This window comes from Sander lucioperca, chromosome 11 (assembly GCF_008315115.2).
Source record: "Sander lucioperca isolate FBNREF2018 chromosome 11, SLUC_FBN_1.2, whole genome shotgun sequence".
Classification (NCBI taxonomy): domain Eukaryota; kingdom Metazoa; phylum Chordata; class Actinopteri; order Perciformes; family Percidae; genus Sander; species Sander lucioperca.
In genome coordinates this window covers 7,964,532-7,974,934 of record NC_050183.1, presented here as the reverse complement: position 1 = coordinate 7,974,934, position 10,403 = coordinate 7,964,532, and the positions used below count along the sequence as shown (strand labels likewise).

The 10,403-nt window shown below is 37.7% G+C and overlaps 1 protein-coding gene across 1 annotated transcript; it reads left to right on the top strand.

The window, feature by feature from the left end:
* The first annotated feature begins 557 nt into the window (after nucleotides 1-557).
* On the top strand, nucleotides 558-8,201 carry LOC116055234 (ras-related protein Rab-8A). Its single transcript, XM_031307066.2, has 8 exons — nucleotides 558-803; nucleotides 1,308-1,368; nucleotides 2,629-2,689; nucleotides 4,512-4,589; nucleotides 4,794-4,883; nucleotides 5,033-5,098; nucleotides 5,683-5,733; nucleotides 5,866-8,201. The coding sequence occupies exons 1-8, from the start codon at nucleotides 680-682 to the stop codon at nucleotides 5,953-5,955; spliced, it is 621 nt and encodes a 206-aa protein (XP_031162926.1). The 5' UTR covers nucleotides 558-679; the 3' UTR covers nucleotides 5,956-8,201.
* Nucleotides 8,202-10,403: the final 2,202 nt, after the last annotated feature.

Below are 10,403 nucleotides of genomic sequence, written 5' to 3'. Positions count from 1 at the left end.
TACTTTATTGATCCCTAAGGGGACATTCAAGCTTAAAGACATCACACACAACATACACATACATCATAAACATGATAAAATAACAAATCCACATGAATAATATGGACAATAAAAGAAAAGATACTAAATAAAAAAAAATCCACATGAATGTAAGGGATGTATAAACATGAGACGCTTGCAGTGACAGGGCTGACCCTGTGATCAGTATGCATGGTAAGGTGCTCTATGAGTGTGTCATGGTGGTAGTGCAAATAAGTCCAATAGTGCAAGTTAAAGTGCTACTTTAAATCATTGCACTATAAGGATAAAGTACTACTTTATCATTGCACTATAAACTTTTTCCTAAAGTTTTATCTTTAGGAAAAAACTTTTCCTAAAGAGACTTTAGTCTTTTAATATATCTGTACATATTATATATATATATATATATATATATATATATATATATATATATATATATATATATATATATTCACTTATTATTATATTATTAACACATTTCTAATCCGGGTGACCATAGATATCAAAACGAGCGAACCCAACGGGATAGCGACGGACTTCCGGAGCCACGACGACAGAGAAGAGTGACAGTTGATTTGACCAAAAGTCTGCTCACAAGCAGTGACGTCTCTTTCTCTACAACGGGCGGGATATCCGCATTAGTGAGCTAGCTAATAACATGGCGAAGACTTACGATTACTTGTTTAAACTACTTTTAATCGGCGATTCAGGCGTCGGAAAGACCTGTGTGCTATTCAGATTTTCAGAAGATGCCTTCAACTCAACGTTTATCTCCACTATAGGTGGGTAAAAGTCGTATTATAATTATTGTCTCTGCCGAAAAGTGGTACAGGAGCAGCCCATCCCGTCATGCTAATTTTTTTGCTAACTTTTCTGGCTAGCATTCATCTTGTAGTGGCCAGCTAGTCAGGAAGCTGTCCTGCCGGTTTGTTTTTCGGGCTTTTCCAGAACTGACAATGATATTTTAACTGGTTGATATACTGGGAAAGCCCCTGTATGTATGAACTGTAACACCAAAGCTGTAACGTTAACAGCAAATATATAACTATGGTAAGCTGAACTAACAAGCTACAAAGCTGTCAGTGAGCTAGTTGGCAGTGTCATTTTTCATATAACCAGCTGTCTGTACTTCGCACTCTCGTAGCCAACGTTACAGGAAATATAAATGAACTCGTCAACCACTATGCACATTAGCTAATGTTACTGTCAATGGGATACTCGCTCAATTTCGGCGCCAGATGACAGATGTGCTTAAATTGAATCATGTGACTTTTGCTTTTCCTCAGGTATTGATTTCAAGATCAGAACAATAGAATTAGATGGAAAGAAGATCAAGCTACAGATATGGTAAGATAGTCACACTACATAAAATGCTTGACCCTTTATGTGGAGAAGAAAGATTCATGATGGATGATAATTGCACTAAGTTGCCAGTTTATTAGGTACATCTAACTAAAATTGATTCAGTATAATATATATATATATATATATATATATATATATATATATATATATATATATATATATATATATATATATATATATATATATATTATACTGAATCAATTTTAGTATATATATATATATATATATATATAGTCCTTCAATATTATATGGCTTATTGCAGACTTGTTTAAGACTATGCTAGTTTTAGCTTTGTGTATCTAATAAAGAAACTGACAACTGAGTTCCTTTTATGGGAGCGCAACATAAATTGGCATTTAAGGTAAATTAGTAAATGTACGATATTCATGACAAATAACTATAACCTTTTATTGATATCTCATTCTGTTATCTCCAGTATTATAATCTGTATCACGCTCTCATTAAACAAGAAACAACACAGGTTTCCTGTCTATGAAACTTTGTACCACTTTTGTGTTCTCTCTTGACAATGCTATTGACTTCATGATTTTCCCTGTATTTGATTGAGAATAAATACCAGCTCTTGGTAAATTAAAAAAGTTTAGATAACTGTGTACACAGATTACTTATGAAACAACATTTGTACCAATATATCCTGAGATGAGAAGATCAACATCTGCTTTATTTCTGTGCTTTCAATACAGTGGTAGCTTGGGGTATTTTCACTCTTGCCCAAAGACTGGAACCAGGAGGAAAACGTCTAATCTAGTGCTGTCCAATGTGTATTCTAGCAATCTAAAGCTAACAGATATGCACTCTGTAGGCCTATGTGTGTCTTTAATACATGTAGAAAGAAAAAAATAGATTTAAAGAGCAGTTAGCATTGGAACGTCATGACCAACAACAGATGTCCCCTGTGGTTACATCTCACAAGTCCTGTTCTTAGTACCGCCCCTAGACGTAATGGGTACATAACACTTAGTGTACTGAAAGTTGCTGATTTTGCTATTTTCAACAAAATCTAGCTGACTCTTTGATGTGATGGTAACTAGTTGAGTATGATAACACACAACACGAAAATAAGACGGTTACGCAGTTGATTATGTATTTTCTTTTACACAGAGGTTAGCTGTTTCCCCTTGCTTCCAGGCTCTTTGCTTAATGCACAGATGCAAATCGTGCTAGCTTAATCTAGCTAGGTTCTGCAACATAAGGTTGAAAAACAATGTGTTTTCTATGTAGGGATACGGCAGGACAGGAGAGGTTCAGGACCATCACGACAGCCTACTACAGAGGAGCCATGGTAAGTTGCGTTGTCATCTTAACAACTTATACAATAGTATAGCTTATCTCTGGTTATCTCAGAGGCCTGTTTACGAAAGCAGGGTTAGTGAAAACTCTGAGTTTGTTAACCCTGAGGTGAGGGAAACTCTCGGTTTTCTGTTTCAGAAAGGGAGGTTAATCAAACCTGAGAGGGAGGGGTAACTCCAGCCCGTTTCAGAAAGAGAGGTAACTTAACCTCGGAGTCAGTTACTATGGTAACTGAGTCTGTGAACCTAACCTGGTCAGGAGCAGGTTTTCTTCAATAAACCTCGAGTGTCTCTCAGTCTCCTCCCTCTGACACAGCGCGCATTAATTTCTTCATTCATTCATTCAGTCTGTATCAGGCGCATTTTAAAAAAAATGGACGAAACACCCTTCAGCCATGTTATGAGTGTTGGCGTTGCATAGTTTGTCCACCAGAGGGCGCTCTACAACGTCCCTGTTGCTGTTTTTAAACTGCATTATCATATTATTTTAGTGAGGACTCATAAATAACTACAAATAACTAATGTTAGGGAAATCTGTTTATGTTTTGTTACGTGTTTCTGGATTTAAAAAAATATATATATCGGCGATATATTGGAATATCGGATTTTTAAATCACCAAATATTTGTATCGATATCGGCCTTAAAAATCCTTTATCGGCCTCGGGCTCTAATAAAAAATCAGGGTTTGTTTATTAACCATGTTAGGCAGACTATAAAACGTTTTTTTTTTTTCTCAAAACTTGGCATTTCCTTGTTCCCTGGACACAAACCAGTAAGAGCCATTTAAAAAGGAGGTTCACAGGATTGCAGGTGAATGATGTAAACCCTTTGAAATAAAAGATATCAATTATAATTCTGTTAATGATGGTGCTGCAGCCTCAGAATGGGATTAGTAGGCCTAGGACTTTTTCGTCCGCAGGATTGCACCTAAATGATGATGATGATGATGATGATAGATTATAGATTCAATACCATTTCACCAGTAATATTAGGCTATACTTGTGATTAAATATGAAATTAATACACTATATTGGAACGTACGCATTTACTCTAGCAGCACTTTTCTCCCACGCAAATTCTCTCTCTTTTGCAGCAGCCACCGTGTTACTTTTTTAACAAAATATATGTTCAAACTCGCTGTATGTGCGCATGAGTATTTCCGCCGACCAGTTTGTTTGTGGTTGTTGCCATGGTGAATCGTAGTATCATGGCTCCATTCATGCTGCTTTTTTATAGTGTTGGTGCACACGCTTAACTCTGAGTGAACCTACACTTAGTGGATTGAACCGACTCAAATCAGCTGTTCTGGAACCGAAAACTCAGTTTCTCATCTCAGGGTAAATCAACTCAGAGTTCAGGGTTAGACTCAGAGTTTGTTAAACCTCCTTCCTGAAACGGGCCCCTGGTGTGAGCACTGCAGCATCAACCTTCACCAGAACCACACCCAGCATTGTTTGTATTGTTGTTCATTTTGTACACACCTGGGAAATCAGAGGTCGCTCTGTGCATTGAAATGGTATTTTTGTTAGAATCTCCTTTGGTTCAAGTTTAACTGGATAACTTTGCATATTTTACTTTGGGAAGCTAATTGATCCTTGTTGCCTTTGGTATTCAAGTGCCATGCTTTTACTTGAGGCTGCAAAAACATGTGACCCACCATTACTAATAAGGGTTGACATGGACAGCAGAAAATCACATTTTAGACACTTAATTTCCAAGTCTCTCCCTATGGACTAATGACAATTGGTAAGGAATGATTTCATGTTGACTGACTGCGCCATTGTTTTATGTCTTTTCCTCTATGAACTCTCCAGGGCATCATGTTAGTCTATGACATTACCAATGAGAAGTCCTTTGACAACATCAAGAACTGGATACGGAATATAGAAGAGGTAAATGTTTTACATTAGTGGATGTGACTGTGTGTTTGTCCATCTCTATATGTACAAATAGTGATATCCATCTGTTCTGTGTGCATGGCTGAGTGTGTTTTATTTGATTTTTACAAAAAGAGCTAAAGAGCACATGCATACATCTATTACATTCTATTACTTATCATTTCCTGTCGGTTCACTATGCCACCCTGTCTTCTACAGCATGCCTCAGCAGATGTGGAAAGGATGGTCCTTGGGAACAAATGTGATGTCAATGACAAGCGACAGGTGTCCAAAGAAAGAGGAGAGAAGGTGGGATGATAAAGTTGACAAATGAATGCACTGAGAACTTGATTAAAAAAGTACACTTAAACTGCGTTCTCATGGGGTACATATTGATGATGTTGGCTCATCGTGCCAGAGTACTGACACATTTCTGTCTCTTTTCTGCCTGCTGTCAGCTGGCGCTGGAGTATGGTATCAAGTTCATGGAGACCAGTGCAAAGGCAAACATCAACGTCGAGAATGTGAGTTCAGACTTTCCCTTTTGATTATTTCACAGCTGAAAGTATTGTTACCAAGAGTTGGGCCTTTGGTCATTGTTGTCTATGGCCTTGTCATAGTGTTTGAGTAATTCCCTGCACAGAACGGATTAGATAAATATTTATCTATTAATGACAAATTGACATGTATAGAGTGCATAGTGGTGTGTAGACCATATCACCAGAATAAAGTAGGAAACCTTAATACACTGTCAGAATGGAAAAATCTATTTCGTTATGATAGGATCCCCATTAGTTGAACTATAACCAGCTAACCAGCCAGTCCACATATAACACAAAAGACAATAATAATCTTAAACCATTACATTACAGGCATAATTACATTGTAACCACTTTTTCAGTGCAAACCCATGGACTGTGTGCATATCTTATATACAATAATTGATGACTAAGAATCAATCAAACTACTTCTGATTTTGTTGAATTAATTTAAATCCATAATCTTCCTTGTCTACAACCATTGGTCCCACCCAGAGAACTGCCACTACTGTGGTTTAATTAAATAAAATAAAAATTATTTCATTTGTTTAACCTGTTTTTGTCTGCAGGCCTTTTTAACCCTCGCCAGAGACATCAAAGCAAAAATGGACAAGAAGCTGGTAAGAATGAAGATGAGTGGAAACATTATTGTTATAAAGCTGTCACCGTGTGTGGTATAAGTGTTGTCCTGTGTACTGATGTTGTTGCTGTTCTCATATTTGAAGGTGCTTTCTCATCTGTGTGTATTTTAGGAGGGCAACACCCCGCAGGGCAGCAGTCAAGGAGTAAAGATTACAGAACAACCCAAGAAGAGCAGTTTCTTCCGCTGCACGCTCCTGTGAGGAGACGGGAGTGTCGGCATCCACCATCGCCTTAACTGTGTCCCCCCCACTGGACAGAACTGGACAGAGCACACTCACATCTCTTCTTTTATTTTTCTTCACCTGTCTTCCTCCTACTCTTTCTCTCTATAAGGAAAAACAGAAGTTTTTCGCTCTCTCGGTTCCCTCGACAGCTGTGAATCTAACTACTGTGGCCTCTGTTAGATGCTAAGTCTGATTTCTTTTGTTACAGTTGCTCATTAGATTGACAGCGCCAACTTGATTCCTTCGATTTTATTGACTTTTAAAGACGGCCTCCTTGTGAGATACTAGAAACGATCAAACCTTTACTTCTCACAATAATGTCTAATTCCAAGATTTTTTTTTCCACCTCTTGTCAGTGTCACTTGGTGTCTTATATATTCGATCCTTATCACTAAAAGTAGCCCAAATTATACTTCCAGAAAAGGCTTACTAGTTCAATGGGCTTCCTAATTTTGAATATACTCCATCTGTCGAATAATGCGATGTATGTATCCAAGGTGATGAGAGTACAATCCAAACTATTATACCACATTTGTGTACTGACTGGATGGCCTAGACTTTTATATATCCACATAAGGTAAACGCCACATGTAAATGTATATCGCTGATTATGATTCACCATATGAAATGGTAGTGCCAGCGCATTTTACTCATATCAACTTTGGGCTTTACATGTCCTCTGTCCACCTTTTCTACCCGTGTCTTCCTGTTGATTTCTTAGGCTGAAACATTCCTCTTTAATGTGCAATGTAATGTGTATGTGGGGCCCAGATTTAGCCCATCTTAAGTATTTTACATGGTTGCAGTAAGACTGGGTTAAGTATGCTTGTTTGAAGGGCACACCGATTCCTTTTGTAGTTGCTTGCCTCGTCATTTCAGGTATTGCAAATTCTATGGATGAGATAAGATGTGATTGGTGTGAGGTAGATGTTTATTTGATGCACTTCAACTGGTGGACTAGCAATACCTAACTCTAACACCTGGATGCATACAGTTACACAGCGGTGGCACAGAAGGAATCACAGCAATGATGAAATCATTGTTTTATGCATTCATACTTCTTCCTCTCCAATCGGGGAACATGTACACAACTGTTTTCTGGGCCTTGGGATAGGGGCTGTGCTGTAGCAGTATTTATGGAGTGAAACAAAACATAGCACCAAAATGACCAAGTGCCCTTTTATGTTCTTATTGATTATTATGCACTTTTCCTTTGTTCTTTCTGTAAAAAAAACGTTCTTAACATTTGTTGACTGTGCTCGTTGCAAGTCTAAACTGAAAGCAAAGAATATTCATGCACAAGTTTTCCATGTACCCTCTCTGGGCTTCCGAAAAACATCTGAGCACTGAAATCTCATCTTTTAAGTTGGTATAGTGAAACTATACAGAAGGCCTTTGATTTAGAAATGTTTTCCAACATTCCTATTAATTGATATTTCCCTTTTTCCAGCTTTTTATGCATTTATTGCATCTCCAATGATGCTTTTGGGAACCCCAGATGCACACACCCCTCACTCACCTCGTCTCTCTCTTGTTCCCTCCCCTCTCCAGACATCCCATATCTTGTTTTGGCCCAGTATCATGGCCATCTGAACTATGCATTCAAACCTCAAAAAGCTTTGCACGTGTGATTTGACAAGCTTTATTTGAGATCAGAAATGTGCAAAGGATCCTTGCCGTTTTATTTTCTGCTGTCACTCCAAATGCCCGGTTGAGCTGTTAAGCCCTAAGAATAGGAAATTAATTGAAAGCTGATGAAAATTACATTTTACAGTGAGAGCAAATCATTTCTAGCAGTGCTGAGGAGTCATTGAATATGTATCTGTGTAGGGTTTAACCTGTGGATTTAAATAATTGTCTTTAACATGGTTGGACTTTAGGCACAATTTCAGTATAACTGGCTCTCAAAGATTAGGTCAATTCATGGCTTAAATTTGCCTTAAATTTATTCTGTAAAATGAGCTTGGTTCTTCTTTTGATTGGAGTCATCTGTAATTCTCGCCAATTATACATTTGTCAGGTCTATGTTAGCATATCTTCAGCATTCCCCAACTAAATTTGGATTTCATCGCTGATTATTGATGGATTTCATGGGGAGTCAATTAAACAAGTCAGCAATTGTAAATAAGATCTACAGTGATTGTACTGAAGGTTCATGAATCTTATTGATCTACACATTTTGTAGATATGTGTTTTGATGATTTATTAAAAATGAGATTCTTAAAAAAAGTGTGGCAACTGATTATATTTTCACCTTTTTATTTTTGGAGATTCATGTAGATCAGAACTAGCCTGACGTGGTCATACTCAGATTCTAGAACTTCCCGACCTCGAATGTTGTGGGCGGGGCTAAGTTCGGCTGGCATCCAGGCTAGATCAGAACAACACTGAGAATTATTTAGGTGTGCTGTAACAGATTGGTCATGATTCTGTTGACTCCCAAGGGTTTGGTCAATGAAATCAGGCTGTCCCATTATGGAAAAAAAAATGTATTCATGAAAAGGTTATTGTTAATAATTACTTTTTTATTACAATTTTTTGTTGTTTGTTTACTTGATTTATATTTCAGTTCATAAGAACATTATTTACAAAATTATATTTCTTAAGGTCCCATGTTTGGTCCTCCATTGCCTTCAGTTTTCTGTTGCAAATTAATCTGCTATGTGCAGCACTACACCTTTATTATTTTTGCTCCGTTCATATGCTAATTTTCAATATTTGGCTCAAAAGTGGTGCAAAGAGTATGGGGCATTGCCAGGTAAGCTATAGATTAGATTAAACTTTATTGTCATTGTGCAGAGTACAAGTACAAAGACAGCGAAATGCAGTTTGTGTCCAACCAGAAGTGCAAAAAAAAAGCAGCAAAGTGCAATGCGATATACAAGTATAGACAGGTGGTGCATAGGCAGGACAAGAAATAGATTGCAGTGTTATAAGAGCACAATAAATATAACTATGTAATATGAACAATGTATGAACAACATGTACAGATATGTGCAATGTAGTAGCAGTGACATTATAATAGTAGTAAGAATAATATAGATATATGCAGTGTATTAGCAGAATATATAAGAAAAACAGAATAAATATGGATATACTGAATGAACCATATAGACAGATATGTACAGTTTGGTAACATAAGATTAGTAAGAATAAGTATGTGCAGGATGAATGGTATGAAGAGCAGTAGAATGTGGCTATGTATAGGTGTAATTACAGTATGTACATCTGTAAATAAATAAATAGAACAGTATGGGTGGGGTAGGGTAGTGCAAATTGTCCGGGGGGGGGCTTAGTAGGTAAATTGTCACCGAGATGCAGAGCAAGAGTTCAGTAGGGTGACAGCCGCAGGAAAGAAGCTTCCTCTGAACCTGCTGGGTGGTGTATAGGTGGCCACATCTCCATACTTGGAAGAAGTAGGGGATTCGGGAGCAGTGGGCATGTTGATGGTGACTGCTCAGGGGCCATGTCATGTCTTCTAACTAAACATATTCTCCTCACACACTCCCTTTTCTAAGTAAAGGTGTGTTCACAGTCCGAGCTGCTTACTTGAAGTGTTCCAATCACCAGATCCCACCAGCCAGCTACAGCACACTGCCAATATGCCCATTTCCTACAACTTCCTGGGCCTGCATTTACCTGCAGCTTACTGTCTTATTGGTCTAAGATGAAGAAGAGTAGTTCTCACATGCTGTAATTTTTTCTGTTCCTAATGTGATGAAAAAATAAATCAAAAGGCTACATGGTCTGCTTGAAGGCAGAGAAAAATGAATTGTTTGCTCGAGCATATGGAATATAAAAAAGTAATTTAATTGTCTCATGAAACTGCATCTTCACAGGCACTTTTTAACAGGACTCATACAGTTTGAAAATAGTTGCCATGTGATGGAGAAGGTCGTGGAGTTTGTAAATGGAGAATAAGGGGCCCCTGAGCAAGCTCATCACTTCCGCTTTGTACACCGCCAGGCAGCAGTACAGGCAGTAAGACTTTGACCTTTATTAAGTTTGTTGTTTTCATATAAACAATCATCATAATGGAAGGACAACTTCCCAGATTGGTTGTTTAACTGTCCCTGAAGCTGCGCGTCAGCCTTATTTTCAGTGAATCGGTTCATACACCAAAGACCGTGAACTGTAGGCCTATTGTAAATATATTATACAATACATAGTTCCTGCTTCCTCTACTTCTAGTAGATGGAAGTCGGAAAATCCCTTGTACATGCACACATTTGTCCACCATTAGCATATTATTATTAAATCATCAGCTGAGCAGCAACTTTCTAGTTTTCTTTAAAACCACAAATATTGCTTATGTAAAAAGACGCCTCACTGAAATGTCCCTGAACACGTTCGATTGCATTAAATTGTACAGCTGTCCATAGTGTTGTGTGCACTACTGTCTTTCGACAACAATAAAATAAAAA